Raw genomic sequence first — 16,469 nt, forward strand, 5'->3', positions numbered from 1 at the left:
GTGATATGCCATTGAGAAAAGTTCCACAGCTATTTATCCGTAGTTTGTATAGCAATGAGGGTAGTTTTCAACATCATAACTTTTTTCCATATCTTATTGGCTAATATTTAACTGCATGAATGAGATTATTTTACAACTTACCTATCTGAGTGTTTAAACTACTTTTTGTGCTGACTGGAAGATTTGAATTTATCTTATTTGATTTATTCCTGGCATGAAAATACAATATGTTTAATCTAAAAGTCAAAGTCTGTAAGATCAAAGATACGGAATCCTGGAATTCAAACCAGAAGGATCATAAATTGTAATTCTCTTTAATGACCTATGTACTATACCTCAGTGTAAAATAAGCAACTGTAAAGTCTCTCATGGATTGTCAGACATACTCTTCCATTTTTCTAAGAAATGTGTGCACTGAAATGTGAAATGTGTGAGACTAAGTTAGGGGAGCTACTTGTGCACTTAAAAGGCAGGCTTTATATGTGCAAAACCCCTGTTTGCATTTTACAGAGATAAAATGTTCAGGCTTCCAATAACTGTAGAAGCTACATTTGCCAGCCTGCCAGATGGATGAGTTCCTGTCAGAAAAGACCAATGCAGTTCACTGTTTGCAGGCTGTTGTTTGTTTAAATTCTTCTCTAAGCTAACTACTGGCATTTCAATTAAAAGTTTGCTTCTCTAAAACCACCAGTGGCTAGCAAACTTGTTGTAAATAACAATTGTGTTGCTACAGTTTTTCCAGTTATTTTCTTACTAATGACAAATATTCTTTTTTCTTTTTATCTTGACCTCACAGGTACTTTTTTCAGTAGGTTAATAAAAAGGCTGGTCCCTATGTACTCTACTTTTAAAACTCAAAAACCCCTCTCAAAAATCTGTAGATTTTCTTGAAGGAATAAACAAAAAGTGTTAAAAACCATAACATCCACCCACACATTTATCCTGTGCTAACCTGAATGGTATGGCCTCGACCTTTGTAATGTTGAACTTCCTTTTATTGCAGGAAGGATCTAAATACTGAAACTTCCATGAAGTTAAGCAAATAAATCCAGTGTGTCTACAGCAGAAAGAAGCATTGTCTCAGGGGTCTTAGGAAGAGGATAAAAGGAGTTAGTAGATAAAAACTGAGCAGCCAAACTTTTGTATGAATAGCTGGAAAAATTACAACTTTTGGAATCAAAACGAAGTTCCTGCTGAATATATGTATAATTTTACACATTTATAGGCTTTGACTTGCATGTTCTGCTGTGCTCCACATTATTCTGTTCTCACTCTGACTTGTCTGGGAATGTGTAGGACAAGGAGGTCTGACTTGAAACAAGAAGTCTTGCACCTTCTTGTACAGTGAGTGAATTCCACCAGTGAAAGCTGCTAAAACTTTGCTGCCCTCTCTGAACCCCATGGAAAAGCTGGGTTTACTCCTCTGCTTTTAATGTGCAGTTTGTGTGTATTTACAGGGAGTAGTAGTTCTATTCAGCCTTCACCTGAATAAGCTAAATAACCCAGGCTCCTCCAGACCCTTCTCTCCCACAACAGGGCTTCTGTTTCCTAACTTGCCATAATCTTTTCCTGAAATTTTGTATTTTCCTGAACACTAGTGACCAGGAATGTAAATTCCATCGCACATGAGCTGCAATCACTGCCAAATCTTCCTGGTACCCTCTGAAAAAACCTCATGTCTTACAGAGGCCAGTCAGGCACCTTATGTCTGTGACCTAATTAATTCCAAAGTATGTGATGATCTCTTTGGTTCTTCAGTTTGTGTAGGAATACTTGAAAGTATTTGAGAAGTTGTTATGAAGTGTTCTGAGCATGATAGCTTCTGTTTTCATAATTTTTTTTTTTTTGGGGTGGGGGGGTGTATGCAAGTTTATTTGTTAAATTTTGGAGCTCAGCAAGTCTTGGAATTTTGTTTTTTTTAAAATGTGGTAATAAATCACTTGTATCATGTTCAAGTAACCATACACCATTTATAAAAGTAACTTATCTACTGGGTTTAAAGAGCAGAGTGTTTTACAAATCATTTTCAGGGAATTTCTGTTAAGTGTATTAAGTGTTTGGAGATATAGACTGATATTTGGAACAAAATCTTCTGGTTTTAAAGGTTCAGAGCAAAGAGCAGATACATACCTTGAAGGAAAAGACCAGCTGGGAGGTTGGTTTCAATCCTCTCTACTAACCAGTGTGGCAGCAAGGAAAAAAGCACCATACAAGTAAGTGTGTGGATTGAAAGCACATTTCTGGTTATTTATTAAATAGCATGCTTTTGATAGTGCAGGCAGTAGTGTATAAATCAAGCCATTACTGAGTATCTGATTTCTGTCCTTAAGTTTTCAGTATCAAGTTTTTCTTGGATTAGATTGTAATGCATTTATTGTTTAAATATTTTCCATTGTAATTTTAAGGGATGTTTCCTTTCTCAGTCCTATAGGTATATCCAGTAGGTGTATCCTATTACATTCTGAGATACAGGTCTGTTCTTTTACCATCTCTCCCACTCCCATAATCAAAGGGGTTGTTATGGGAGGTGCAGTATGAAAGTCTTCTAAGATCATTGACTTGCTAGGTTGTAAGGAATTCACAGTCATTGCTTGCATGTTTCATACTGGAGCTGTGACAGACTGTACCCTGGAAGCTGAAAAGCATAAGGAAAGGTAATGTGGGTCAGTCACAAGGAGGCTGTGCAATTTGGAGAAACATATTGGTTTAAAGAGTAAATAATACTTTAGTCTTTAGTCTGAAATATATGTATGCTGGATATCTGCAAACAATCTGTTGCTCACATGGCAAAATTAAATGAGGAAAATACAGCTGTAGGCACTACTTGGATGGTAATACAGCATATTCATGGTTGGTTGAACTCAACAGATGGAGCCTCAGGCTTACAAAAATAGAGGGTTTCTGTGTTTTGATTTAGGAATATCCTCCTTGGAAATCTATTCTTAGCCCACTTTTCACTGGGATTTTGTTTCTGCTAAAATCTCTTCAGGACTCTGGTGGTTCATGGATTTACTCTTGGTGAGAAAGGGGAGAAGATGTCTAAATCTATTGGCAACGTGGTTGACCCTGATGTAGTTATCAATGGAGGAGAAGTAAGTTAAACTCCTAAGTTCCTTAGAACTATCAGGAGCTATTTTTCACCACCAGATTCTACTACTGTCTTGTGGCATGTTTCTCTATACAGCCGTCTTGTAGCAGAACTCTGTAAGGCTCTTCTGAAGACTTTGGCTGCTTTGCAACTCCTGCAGTTCCATTTGGCAGGAGTAAAAATCTTGAGTTGCTCTGCTTCAGCTGTAATACCAAAAAAATCCTCACCTCTGTTCTGCTAGGAGAAAATTCATTATACAGAAGATGTAGAATAGTTCCCTTTTATTTGGGAAAGCTGTTGCTGGAGTGATGAGGGGGTAGTGTTTAAAAAAGAAATCAATGAACCTTTGCTTTTAAACTGACTGAAACATATACATGAGCAGTCAGAGTACCAGCTGCACCCAAGCAGCCTGCCTGCTCTCAGTCTAGGATGTTTATTGACTCTGTAAACTTAACTCAATGGTCAGGGAGATTTCACTTCAGGTGATGCTCTATTTTTCCTTCACCTTTTCTGAGACTTCTTGAGCACATTTTGCAACTCTCTAGACAAAAGAATCAGTCCTTACAAATACTTTCTTGTCCAATTCGAATAAATCACACAGTATTTTGTTTTTTCATAATGGAGGGAAGGTATTTTTTGGAGTTGAAAAGAGAGTGAAAAAAATTCTAAAGAGGGGAGAAAGCCCATGGCTTCAGATATTAACATTAAAATAGCAATATCAATCACTCAAAATGATCCAAGGCTTTAAGTTTATCTCACCTGAGTTCTAGCATTGCCTGGACACAGACTGCTGCAAGTACCTACGGTAGCCCTGGCTTAACAGTGAATCTTTCTAAAAGAGGTTGAAGATCTCCAGATAGAGTGGCCTTCTGGGCACAGCTATCAAGATGTGTTCTGACAGCACAGAACTGCAGTGCTGACCCTGCTGCAGGACCCTCAGCAATCTCACTGTGTGCCTCTCTGTCTCTGTTCAGGATCACACCAAGGATCCTCCCTACGGCGCTGATGTTCTCCGCTGGTGGGTGGCAGAATCCAATGTTTTCTCTGAAGTGCTGATTGGACCTGTTGTACTTAATGCTGCAAGAGATGATATCAACAAGGTAAGAGCCAGTTATGGTAATGCCCTTCATTTTAATGAGGTCCTCTTTATATTTGGTTTTGTGTTGATCAAATAGAATCCACTGTAAAGCTTTACAATCTTTAGACTAAAGAAAGCTTTTCAGAGCTCATGTAGGTAGGTACTACTGCTTTATATATCTCTGGATCAAATAGTGAAGTGTATTAAGGAAAAGACTATTTTTTCCAGCAAGCTTTGGTGACAGCCACTCTTTTCTTTACACTTCCATAAGTCCTTTTGGCATATATTCTTCATGATGCTTTTGTAACTATGCAAGCAATCAATGGCCCACTTCAGTGAATTCATTATAGAATATTATAATGTTGTGTTTCATCTAAACTGCAAACCATTTTGTTAAATTTTTCTGGTTTGTCCCTAGCTTCGGAATACACTGCGTTTCATGCTGGGAAACATGGCTGACTTCAATCCAGAAACAGATTCCATCCCTGCTTCAGAGATGTACATAGTAGATCAATACATGCTGCATTTATTGCAAGATTATGGCAACAAGGTAGGGATAAATTTCATCTATATGAATATATGTGTAATGTTTTTACATTGGTTATACCCTCTAGTGAAAATTCTTTCAGTGTGTAAATAAAAAGTGTGTGTCAGGTAGACAGATGATGACCAGAAAGGTTTCTTTGATGCCTGTTCCAGCTTAAGAGGAAGGCTTTGTTGGTAACATCCTTAACTTGTTTGACATGAACCAGTTTTTCCCACTCCCTTTCTGCTCAAGACCTCACACTGGAAATCTTTAGAAATAGTTAGAATGGAGTATGAAAAAACAAAGCAAAACAAAACAAAACAAAAGACTTCTAGAGCTCTGGAAATCTGCTATAGTCCAACATTTAGTCATTTCTGGCACTCAGAACCATTCTGATGAATGAGAAAGTGTGGGCATAATTTCTGGAGTTTCTCTCTCCTCTCCCCTCAAATTTGATTTGCAGGTTTTTTCCCATCAGTAGCCTATGAAAGAAAAGATTCTCCGAGACTTTGTGTCACTAATAACAGTTTCTGCAACTGCAGGTTCATAGGGGTTGTCATTGTATGACATGACAATGTCATCCAGTGCCATGTCATCCGTCTCATGACATGCAAGTCCATAGGAGGGCCACAAAGGTTATCAGAGGGCTGGAGCACCTCTCCTGTAAGGACAGGCTGAGAGAGATGGGTTTGTTCAGCCTGGAGAAGGCTCTGGGGAGACCTTATAGTGGCCTTCCAGTACCTGAAGGCGTTACAGGACAGCTGAGGAGAGACTTTTTCCAAGGGCATATAGTGATAGCACAAGGGGTCGTAGCTTTAAACTGACAGAGGGTAGGTATAGGTTAGACATAAGGACAAAATCCTTTCCTGTGAGGGTAGTGAGACACTGGAACAGGTTGCCCAGGGAGGTTGTGGATGCCTGGATATGTTCAAGGAAAGGCTGGATGGAGCTTTGAGCAACCTGGTCTAGTGGGAGGTGTTCCTTCCCATGCAGGGGGGGTTGGAATCAGATGATCTTTTAAGGATCCTTCCAACACAAACCCTTCTATGGTTCTGTGATTCTATGACATGAAATGAAAATTGATTCACTGTTGTTCTCCCTCCCTGCTTCCTCTCCCAGGTCACAGCAGCATACAAAGAATACGATTACAGCAAAGTGGTTCGATTACTGCAAGCATTCTGTTCCAGAAACTTGTCCAACTTCTATTTCACCCTAATCAAGGACAGGTACATTCATTATTGCTGCATTTAAAACAGAAAAAAAAAGTAACTCAGTTTGAGGTAATAGCATTCCAGGTGAATATTGAGTGAACAAGAGATATCCCAAGAAGATTTCATGGTTACGTATTGTGCTTTGGTGCACTAAAGTTCCCAGGTGAAAGCTTAGCTGTTTTCAGCTGTGTGTTTTTGTCATCAGTCTGTTCCTATGTTCTGTCCACTAGGGGTGCTGAATCATCTTGAAAGGTACTCAAGTGTATTTACTGAAAATAAAGTTTTAAAGGTAGATTCTTGGATCTGTATTTCTACCTAGAAGTGTGTGCATCTGAATTTGGGAAGGTAGAGGGGAAGGGCTTTTAGCACTTACCTGGGTAGCCTAATACCTTTTACTGATGTAAAAAACAGGTAAAGGATCCTAAGTGTGTGACTGATACTTCTGTAAACTATGAAATTGCTGTTTAATGGGGGAATGAGATAGAGGGTTATACTGATACTTAGTTCCCAGAATGGAAGTAAAGGGGAAAAAGGAAAAAACCCTAATGGTAAGTTTTATGGATGAATCAGAACAAAGAGAGAGCTGCAGACCCACCTCCTTGAGAAACTGTTAACTTCTATGCAAATGAAGTAAATTCATATGCCATGTAGAAAATCTTTTCAGACAAAGTTGGGCTGCATGTGCAAATGGTCCTGTACCTAAACCACCTCTCTTTGCCTGGGAAGCACAATTAAGAAAAGCTTTCTTTAGACAGGCAAGCTGGGTCAGACTTCTGTACTTCCATTGGTAGTCTTGAAAGTGTGGATCTTCAGCAAGAAGAGGAACATACAAATACTTTCCAGCTCTCATCTCTGTCTTGCAGGCTGTATTGTGAAGAAGAAAAAGACCCCAAGCGGCGCTCGTGTCAAACTGTGTTAGCTGAGGCTTTAGATGTAGTAGTCCGATCCTTTGCCCCAATTCTTCCTCACTTGGCAGAGGAGGTTTTCCAGCATCTCCCTTACAAGAAAGGTAAAGTACCTAGAGTTTCCAAGGAATTCTTTTAGTGCAGTTTAATTGCACAGTTAAAGGGAAAGTAAATATAGAGATATGCTACTATTTTTTATTCTTTTAATAAACACTTGAATAGAAAGACACTGAACAATTCTTTTGTTTGCTTTGCTCTCAAGACTCAGAGGGTGTGTTTCGTACTGGCTGGATTAATGCAAGCTCAGCATGGAAAAAGCCTGGCATTGAGGAAGCCATAGAAGGTGCATGTGCAATGAGAGACTCTTTCCTTGGGTCCATCTCTGGCAAGAACGCTTTGGAATATGAAGTTGTCATTGTAATTGAGCCTGGACTGCTGTTTGAATTAATGGAGGTAAACATGCTGCTAAGAATGGTGTCTGTGCAAAGAAATACTGATTTCTGTAAACTTTCTTCTACTTTGTACTTGTCCAAAAATCACAGAATCATTGAGGTTGGAAGGGACTGCTTTAAACTGTGCGGCCTGAGCCCCTTGCCCATGCTGGCTCAGCTAGAGCAGGTTGCCTGGGGCTGTGTCCCGTGGGTGGTGAATATTTTTTAGAATGAGACCCCACAACCTCTCTGTGAGACCTCTATCAGTGTTTGACAACCCTTAGCTTAGAAAAAAGTGCTTTTGTTTTCTTGGAATTTACTTTTTCTGTCTGTTGCCCCTTGTCCTGTCACTGGGCACTACTGAAAGTGCCTGGTTCCATCTTCTTGACAACCCTCCAATCAAGTATTTTACATTAATAAGATCCTTCTGTTTTCTGGACTGAGTGGTCCCAATCTGACAGCCTTTCATACAAGAGATGCTCCAGTGTTAAGTTCACATCTCTTTATTACTAGAGAGCTCAGCCTTTTTTGCAACAGTGCAGATGTGCCTCACCAGAGCTGAGGAAGGATCACCTCTTCAACCTGCTGCCAGCACCCTTCCTCCTGCAGCACCCTAGTGCAGGATGCCACTGGCCTTCTCTGTTATAAGACCACATTGCTGGCTCATGGTCAACTGAGTTCACCTTCTTTCTCCTAGGCTAAGCTGCTTTCTAGTCAGTTGGCTTTCAGCATGTACTGGTGCTTGGGGTTATTCCCAACCAGGGGCAGAACTGGGCACTTTTATTTAACTTCATGAAATAGCTGCTAGTCCATTTCTCTGTTCTGTTGAGGTCCCTCCCAACAGTGCAGCCATCTGTGTATCATCCATGCCTCCAAGCACTGTATCAGCAGTAGACTTACTAAGGGTACACTCTGCACCATCATCCAGGTTGTTAATTAATGTTAAACAGTACTGGACCCCACTCTCAACCATGAGCTATACTACTAGTGACTGGCCTCTAGCTCTGGACTCCTGGAGAAGGTCTATTTGAGTCCTACTGGCAGTGCTCTCCTGAAGTATTCTGCTTTCTGCATCTGGGGGTCAAAATTACTTGAGTTTCTGCAGAGGGAACCTTGGATGCTGGAGTTCAGGTCTGTACTTTTACACCTGGCAGGAGTAAGTCAATTGGACTCTTGTTTCAAATCATCCACTCTGATAAGCAACCACTGTCTTAGCATTTGTTGCAAAGAATGGAGCTTGTGGCTCATAGAGCTTGCAGTGGTAGACCTCAGTTTTGATGCTGGATTTAAACATAATTTTATATGTACACAGATTTAGACACACACAAATACCATGTGTGTGTAAACAAACTCGTGCTCTTCACAATAAGGCTACGACAGCTTTTGCAGTCATAAACACAGTTACTCTGTGTTTGCTTTAACATTTTCTAGGAGTAGAATGCTGAGAAACAAAGGTTGCAGGTCTGAAAACTACCTGTCTTCCCTAGGCACTGCAAGCTGAAGAAACTTCTAGTGTTTCACAGCTGAATGAAATAATGATGGCTTCCCAGACAACCCTGCTGAGCGAGCTACCTAAAGAAACACCTGCAGATGCAGACATCATCAGAGGGACCTTTCTAATTAACCTGGAAGGTAAGAGAACTATTCTAGGCAGGCTACTGTGCTACTCCAACACCCTTTGTTGCCTGCTTCATATATAGAGTGGAGTGTGCCAAGTCCACCTTCCTGATCTCAGGCATAATGCTTTCTTTAACAGGTGGTGATATCCGTGAAGAATCTTCATATAAAGTCATAGCCCTGCCCACTGCCAAAGCAAAATGCCCTCGCTGCAGGAGATACACTTCCAGTTCCTCAAACACTCCCTGCCCACGGTGCCTGAAAGTCATAGCTGGAAAAGGGAGCACATGAGGGTGAAATGCCCCTGCACACACGCACTGCTCCAACATTATGGATACTGAGGTACACAAAAGCAGTGGCGCACCAGAAGGGCTGTGTACCCAGTCCTGCAGAACCATATGCTTAAGCCCCAGAATAAGCAGCAATACCAAGGTTGTTTTTTTTTGTGGGGAACATTATGTATATATACCTAATTATGTATATCACTTTTCAGCTTAATAAAAAGGGTGGTTGAAAATAGCTGATGTAATTATTTTTTTTTAGCAGTCTGTCTTCTTCAGAAGTTCAATTCCATTTAAGTGAAACTCCACGGTAAAACAGCAATAGTTTAGTTCTTATGCTGTCCGCAGGTAGTTCTGCAGAACCCCAGAGAACCAGTCCTCTCTCCAGAGGAGTGTCTACTTGTCTTGTCTTGTAAAACAGAACAGAAGCAAAAGTGGTGACCATTCTCTTAAAAAGGATGAAAAGGCACAATGGAACCTCAAATTTTATTTAATCAATTTACACAAATCCACAGCAAATTAGACACAAAATAGCACTATGTACAGAGTATTACTTACAATACATTACAGATTTGATTGGTGTAGTGTGTCAGCTCTGACATGGTACTTGGTTACAGTAAAATCCTTTACACAGCTGTACCAGGCTACAGGAATGTAATGCAACTAAGAAACATAACTCTGTCTTCTTTAGGTTGCATGATGAACAGATCTCTAGCATATTCATTTCTGCAGAAGTTTGAAGTGCTGTCAGGCAGGGCTGTAAAGTCACCTGTAGGATCTGTCTTTCTTCATTTTTCCCCTACACCTGGTTTAGTTTCAGTTATGGAAGTCAGTATAGAAATACATAAAACACAGACCAGGACTGGCCACTTCTTACTAGAACTCCTGCTACTCTTTACTTTGTCTGACCTCATACTGCTGCAGGAAGTCAAACATACAGTATGAAAACTTTTCCTGAAGCCTTCATCAACTACATTGAAGTGCAGTGATTAGGAGGCTGTAGAACAACCCCCCTACATGATTTTTTTTTTTTTTAGGGGCAGTCTAACCCTTAGATGACAGCAGCACATACTTCAGAAAGGTAAGACCAGTTTCTGTCCAGCAAGGCAGTATACCACTGATGTTGCTCACAAAGAATGCAAGAGGAGCAGGTTACAAGATGGAGCTAAATAATTTCAGCTGACTTCAAGACAAAAACAGTTTACACCAATTTTTCTTTCCTGTCTTCCTCTAGATAGAAAGTAAAGAGTACTATCTTATGTAAGATAATCATGTTTAATACCACTCCAGTAGTGATGATACTCACTATGTGATTCCCTGTAGGTACTGTAAATAAAAGTGGGATATTCTTTAAGGCTAAAGTACGCAGTACTATAAATCTTCAGTGAAGTTGGCTCAACTATTTAAGCAGTTTTCAACTACAAGTTAACGTGCAGAGATTTATAGCATACTACATCTTCTACAGTGATAAGATGGGGGAACAATCTTACAGTAAGACATTCCTTGACCTACCTGAACTCAGAGCTTAATATTAAGCAGAGCTTTATAATAAAGGAGAGGGACATAAATCCAGTTTTAGCTGAAGCCCATCACCCTAGAGGCAGTACTGGGAGATCTGGACTAAAAGATGAGTCTGTATTTGTGTCTGTAGAATTGGTTTCTCCTTTCCAGGCTGTTTCTGATGTGGGCTGCTCTCCCTTTGTGTAAGGCCCCAGCACATTTCATCCTATGTCTAGTGCAGTCATCATTGTCACGTATAATGCACTTACAAGGCATGAGCCCAGCACCAGGTCTGGCTTCTGAAAAAGCAGTAGTTGCTCTATATGGTGATTTCAGACACTGAAGTTTTTCCCTGCTACAACTCTAGAACTTGTATGATTTGTTTTTCAATACATGGAACATTGAATCAGCAGAAGTTGCTGCCAGCATGAAATAGAGAATTCCACAAGACTTGATTTTGTAAACAGTGTAAAACCGTTGTCAAATATGTCCAGTTTCAGGCTACAGCAAGTCAGAAATAAATAACAAAGCGTTTCAGATACTGACAAGTGTACTAGAAACTAAACATCTTTATACTAGTGCAGAATTTAAAATATACTCCAATTTGAAATGACCTCCGTCAATCCTGGGATGGGTGCACTGCTTTTTTTTGTTGTTTAGCAAGAGTCACACAGAAGTTTCTTTCTGTAGAGTTCAGCCTTGTGTAAAATCGTGCATTATACCACTATATAGCAGAACTGTGCTAACCACAAATGTCATGATGAGATGGCTTCTACAGCCTCTATCAGGTTCAAGGCAAGGTTATACTGCCCATGATTCTCTGGTAAGTGCTCCATGACTTTGTTAATTAGTTTAGCTGTCGTTGACATTGGCACTTCCACATTTTGAAGTTCCTGGGGGTCCTATACAAAAAAATAAACATATCATTAGAGTAATTTTATAGATGATCGTCTGCATATAAACCCTCCTGATATAAAACAGACTACTAAGGTTTATCGAATCAATTAAGCTGATGCCTTTATCTGTGGAACTGCTTGACCCTTAACACAAGAGAACAAGCACCAGGAAAAATGAGAAAAAGGGCCATGAGTAGAAGCTTCCAAAATATCAACCTGTTTCCCTAAACTGAGCTTAGCTTACCATAGCTTTGAGCCAAGTACATAGTGTTGGAGGAAGCCGAGCGAGGAGTTCCGTACCCTCCTTTGTCTGCATGTGAAGTAAAGCAAAGGACAGTCTCTGTCCAGCCAGTATGAGCAGCTGTGATGCAAGAACTTCTTTGTCAGACACCTGGAGAAAGGCCTGAAAATAGAAAAATGTCAGGAACTGGAAGGCATTTCAGCATGGCTCAGCTCAGTCATTTGGATGCTTGAAAGGCTGTATCAAAAGAAGCTTCTCAATACTGGAGGCTGTTTCTTGTGCTGTTACCTCTTGCTGCAATAAAGCACATTATTAAAAGCTGCAGAAGACTTAATAAAGGCAAAGAAATACTCTATATACAGTAATTAGCACGAGCACGAGATCTAGTTTATATTTCAACAACAAGTTCCTATAATCTCACTTGCTTTTCCCCTCAAGGATTTTCTTATCCAAGGCCCAGTAAACTCCTGTAGAAAGATATTAGAGACAAAAAAGCAGATTCCTAAAACTATCAAATATGGTAAGATGAAAGAGACTGTAGTGGTCTAGACCAGCTGTGTAACTCCATTATCATGTTTCCAGTAGCTTCCATTGGGAAGAAGGTAAAATGAGGGTAATATGGTCTTGAAAGAGTACTTCTCCAGTGTCTGAATTTTTCAGCCTAAGCATTTTTTGAAAATGACAGTACTTGCCTAACCCTTCCAGGCATCTTAAACAAAAAAGTATTTTTAGCAGAATATCAGACATAATGCTGTATCAATTTAAAATCTTTAAAAGCTTTTATTACCTCTTCACCAAGATGATCCATCCCATAACTATACAGTTCACAGACATAATGCCTTTTGACCACATCCTCAGGGACTTGAAGATACTGAGCCAGGTCTGCTGCCAAAGTTGGCCAATTCTTCCCCTTTTCAAAAGGAAACAATTCCACTTCTAAGACTTCTTTGGCCTTCTGTGATGAACATAGTCCTTGAACCGCTGCAGTCACAACTTTGATCAAGAACTTGGAAGCAAAAATAGCAGGTTACCTCAGTACTATTTGAAATTTTAGAAGTTTTAGAACTTCCAATACAAAATTTATACCTACCTGTTGTCGTATGGATAACAAGTTTGGATCCATATCTCCAGTAGGTAGCAGCTGAATTGAAGTAAGGTCCTTGAAAAATGCATTTTTGCCCTAAAATTGAGAACCAAAGAGAGGCCTCAGAGACAGAGGGGGATAAAAGTCATCGTGAACCACTATTAAGAAGCCAACTTGCTTTTTACATTTTATTTGTACTCCATCTCCTGTTTCGCTTTGAGAATAAGATTTAATATTTTAAGTTAAGGCCACTAGACAAAAGAAACTTTTGTTCATGCAATTAATGTGTCAAGAATTTGTTTTCAAATTTAAAATCACCTGCCTACTAAATTAGGAAGCTGGAGCTAAAGTTTAAATATATTTCTGAGTCTCTGTCTCTAGGCCAACATAGCAAGCATAATATATAGGAAGAAACACAAACTAGCTGATATAAAATTATATTTTTTCTATTACCTATTGACATAGTTGACACTGGTTAATTTTAAGGTCTCCTGAGCTACAGATTAATCAAATTCAGGTAATCCCCTGAACAATGGCACATTGTAGTGTGGTAAATCTAGGAGAAGGAAAGCCCAACTTGCAGGACCTGCTTTGTGTCATACTGCATTTTAAATGCTATGACTTTGTTTTTTTTAAGTGCTGCAGATGCATTAAATGACAAGCTGCTTATTCTCTTCAAGAGGCTCAGAACTCTGGAATAATCATAATCCAATAATGGATACAACAGTGACAACAGCCTAACATTTCTGACTTTAAATATTTATGTTTTCTCTGATCTGGCACTTTTCAAAAGAAGTAGAAAAACTTGTCATGCCATGTTCTTACCATGCATTATTTTCAGGCCAGCTAATTACTAAGGAGCTGATTTTCATCTATCTGAGATCACTACAATTTTTTATTCATAAGGAAAAGCACCAAGTTTGGGTTCCAGCCTGAATTGTGGCCTGAACCTTATAATTGCAGCACAGCACAGACTAAATGCCTTTCATAAAATGATGCATGAAGTGTTTCAAGAGTGAAGGTCACGTATGTTCTAGATACGAAGAGGAAGGACAGGAGGATTAAGATGCAGGCTTTCAGAAGACATACCTTGCTATCAAACAGTGAAAGTGGCTTCACACTCTTCAGAGAAAACCTCATGATGGCATACAAGATAGTGCATAACACAAACTGGTGCTCAACAAGAGGGTAGTGAATGTGTTTCTGCTCCAGGGCCAGTTCCACGATAGATACTGGGCCTTCTACAGACATCCAAGCATCTTCAGTATCTAAGACAGAAGCCTGCATTTCATCACTACTAACATCAGCCTGCAAAAGCAACAAGGAGAAACAGCCACACACAATGTGTCACCTTTGTTGGCCTTCTGTGCAAAAACACACAGCTTTAATCACAAGTTCTCCGTGGTAAAATTAAAATTTCATATTGTCTGGAAGGTAATTAATATTTTGTCTGAACTAAATGGTGCAGAAATTAGCATAGCTATAGTCTTTAAAATTAAATTTGAATCAGTTTCTTACCTGTATGGGAAAAATAGATATTTACCTCTAGCAATATCTGCAGCAGATCTGAAGAGCAGCCAAGAAAAGCTGTCATTGCTGTGTCACCCATACCTACATCCTGTTAACAAGCAGTAGGAGTTAAATTGCTTCAGTTGGAATTGAAACAGGCTTTTATTAACCCTCTATGTTTGAGAAGACAATCGTTGACATAAACCCTACTGTTAAGTTCAGTTTATTAAAGGGTAAACAAATATTCACTGAAGGACAACAAAGAAACAGAAATAAGGTGGGGAAAAACAGGAATAATGCTAAATGTAGCCATTTACTAGAAGACTGAATTCCTCAAGTAATCACATCCTATAAACTTCATTTTCTGAGCTTATCAGTTATCTTCCAAAGAAGTTTTAATTAATGAATATGCACGAAAAGTAGCACTTTGTTATGATATAGTCTCGAGGCTACCTTATATAATATTCAAACTTACAATACTATTCTAATTTGTCAGATAAAGATTATTTTAAGTTTCTTAAAGTTCATAGCATTTTCTCTAGGTTTGCATTTTGAATTTTTCTGAAACTTTCAAAAATAAATTACAAACTAGTATTTAAATTTAAACTAGTATTTAAATTAAGGCATTTTTATTTGTTTCTTCCCATTTAGACAAAAGTAGTATTACTTGCCCGTCTGCATAATCTGTCCTTTGGAGCTTTTCCAACCTGTGTGAAGAAAATACATAGATTTCAGCAATTAAAAAACTTTTATCATAAGGTATCTTTTACCTCATGTTTTAAACTTTTATTACTATTTTCCTCATATAAAATGAGAAAATAGTTCATTACTGCTATATAAAGCAACAGCTTGCTTTCAGCAAAATCTTTGATACAGATCATACAGCTCAGAAATTAACAGTTTTAGTTCATCCTTCTTAAAAGTCTGAGATTAGAAATAAGGCCCCAAGATCCTTATTGAAATCTCAAATGCAGCTAAAAAATTCTGAGTGATATCCGAAAGAAACTCGGGAGCAATGAAGAGTCAATGTCCAAACACTCACTGAGATGAGTTTCCAACAAGAAAGTTATATATATAATATATATTATATATATATATATATATAAAATATATATAATATATATAATATATATATATATATATATATATATATATATTATATGACCTATCTGAATTCTTCATGAGACACCTCAATCCTATTCCATTTAGGAATGTATTATTATATATATATATATGTTAATATATATGTAATATATAAAATATATATATATATAACTTGTTATTATCTACAAGTTAAATTCCATGCTGAGCATGATGAAGCACACACATAAGTGCAAATTATCTCTTCCATAACACAAAAAAAAAAAAAAAAAAAAGTAATGATTACCACGGCAGGGTCTAAGCAACAGCTTAAGTGAGATTCCAGGGTCCTGAATTACAGGACCAACAAAACACCAACAACAAAACCCAATGGTTTAAAAGTGCTAGTTTCACTTTCCAGCTAATAATAAAAATTCAGCCTTAAAAATACAGTTACAGTACTGTACTGACCTTGTCCATTAGATATGTAGCAGAAGAAAGCCTTTTCACAATGAATGTATTCCACATCATCAGAGCGATACCTGTAACAGTTGCAGACTCGTAAATTCCAAGTGACTAGAAAAGAGTTCTTATAAGTATGGAGTGAAAAGCCATGGGCCAAAGTTTGTTTAAAATTTAAAAGACATGCTAGAAGAAACAAGAAGGAATGATGATTTATCCTCACTGCTTTATACTTGGACTCTGTATTTAAGATTTCTCAGGAGGAGACGACCTTGGTGGTAAAATACAGTCAGAAGTACAACGCCTCATTTGTTAAAATTTTTATATTATGCAGGCTGGGTTTCACATTGTAGATACACATTTGGTGCTAAGAATGAAGGCTTCATGCTAGTGTTTTAGGTATAGAGTGCACCTAATGTGCATAAACAGTCAACAAAAAGACAATTGTCATCACATTGACTAAAACAAGAATATCAAGAAATGCATGAAAAGTTATTGCTAGCAGCATGTGTCACTACTTAAATACAAATAAAGAATATCCTTTCGAAGCAATTTTATTT

The 16,469-nt window shown here is 38.5% G+C and overlaps 2 protein-coding genes across 3 annotated transcripts in view; one reads left to right on the forward strand and one right to left on the reverse strand.

Annotated features, from left to right (window-relative positions):
* IARS2 (isoleucyl-tRNA synthetase 2, mitochondrial) overlaps positions 1-9,375 on the forward strand; it is a 28,969-nt gene extending 19,594 nt beyond the window's left edge. The window contains exons 15-23 of the mRNA XM_030447784.1: positions 2,105-2,213; positions 2,990-3,092; positions 4,063-4,188; positions 4,585-4,716; positions 5,812-5,918; positions 6,767-6,912; positions 7,071-7,261; positions 8,727-8,871; positions 8,996-9,375. Of these exons, the coding sequence (XP_030303644.1) occupies positions 2,105-2,213; positions 2,990-3,092; positions 4,063-4,188; positions 4,585-4,716; positions 5,812-5,918; positions 6,767-6,912; positions 7,071-7,261; positions 8,727-8,871; positions 8,996-9,147 (1,211 nt within the window). The 3' untranslated portion in view covers positions 9,148-9,375. The remainder of the gene's footprint in view (positions 1-2,104; positions 2,214-2,989; positions 3,093-4,062; positions 4,189-4,584; positions 4,717-5,811; positions 5,919-6,766; positions 6,913-7,070; positions 7,262-8,726; positions 8,872-8,995) is intronic.
* A 234-nt stretch (positions 9,376-9,609) lies between these two features.
* The window catches only part of RAB3GAP2 (RAB3 GTPase activating non-catalytic protein subunit 2), a 46,424-nt gene continuing 39,564 nt past the window's right edge, over positions 9,610-16,469 (reverse strand). For both annotated transcript variants that reach the window (XM_030447884.1, XM_030447883.1), the window contains exons 28-35: positions 15,919-15,989; positions 15,039-15,074; positions 14,402-14,476; positions 13,948-14,166; positions 12,865-12,954; positions 12,562-12,780; positions 11,778-11,936; positions 9,610-11,539 (exon numbers count right to left, since the gene is read on the reverse strand). In XM_030447884.1, coding sequence (XP_030303744.1) covers positions 11,393-11,539; positions 11,778-11,936; positions 12,562-12,780; positions 12,865-12,954; positions 13,948-14,166; positions 14,402-14,476; positions 15,039-15,074; positions 15,919-15,989 — 1,016 coding nt within the window. In that variant the 3' untranslated portion in view covers positions 9,610-11,392. The remainder of the gene's footprint in view (positions 11,540-11,777; positions 11,937-12,561; positions 12,781-12,864; positions 12,955-13,947; positions 14,167-14,401; positions 14,477-15,038; positions 15,075-15,918; positions 15,990-16,469) is intronic.

Source organism: Calypte anna, chromosome 3, assembly GCF_003957555.1.
Source record: "Calypte anna isolate BGI_N300 chromosome 3, bCalAnn1_v1.p, whole genome shotgun sequence".
Taxonomy (NCBI): Eukaryota; Metazoa; Chordata; class Aves; order Apodiformes; family Trochilidae; genus Calypte; species Calypte anna.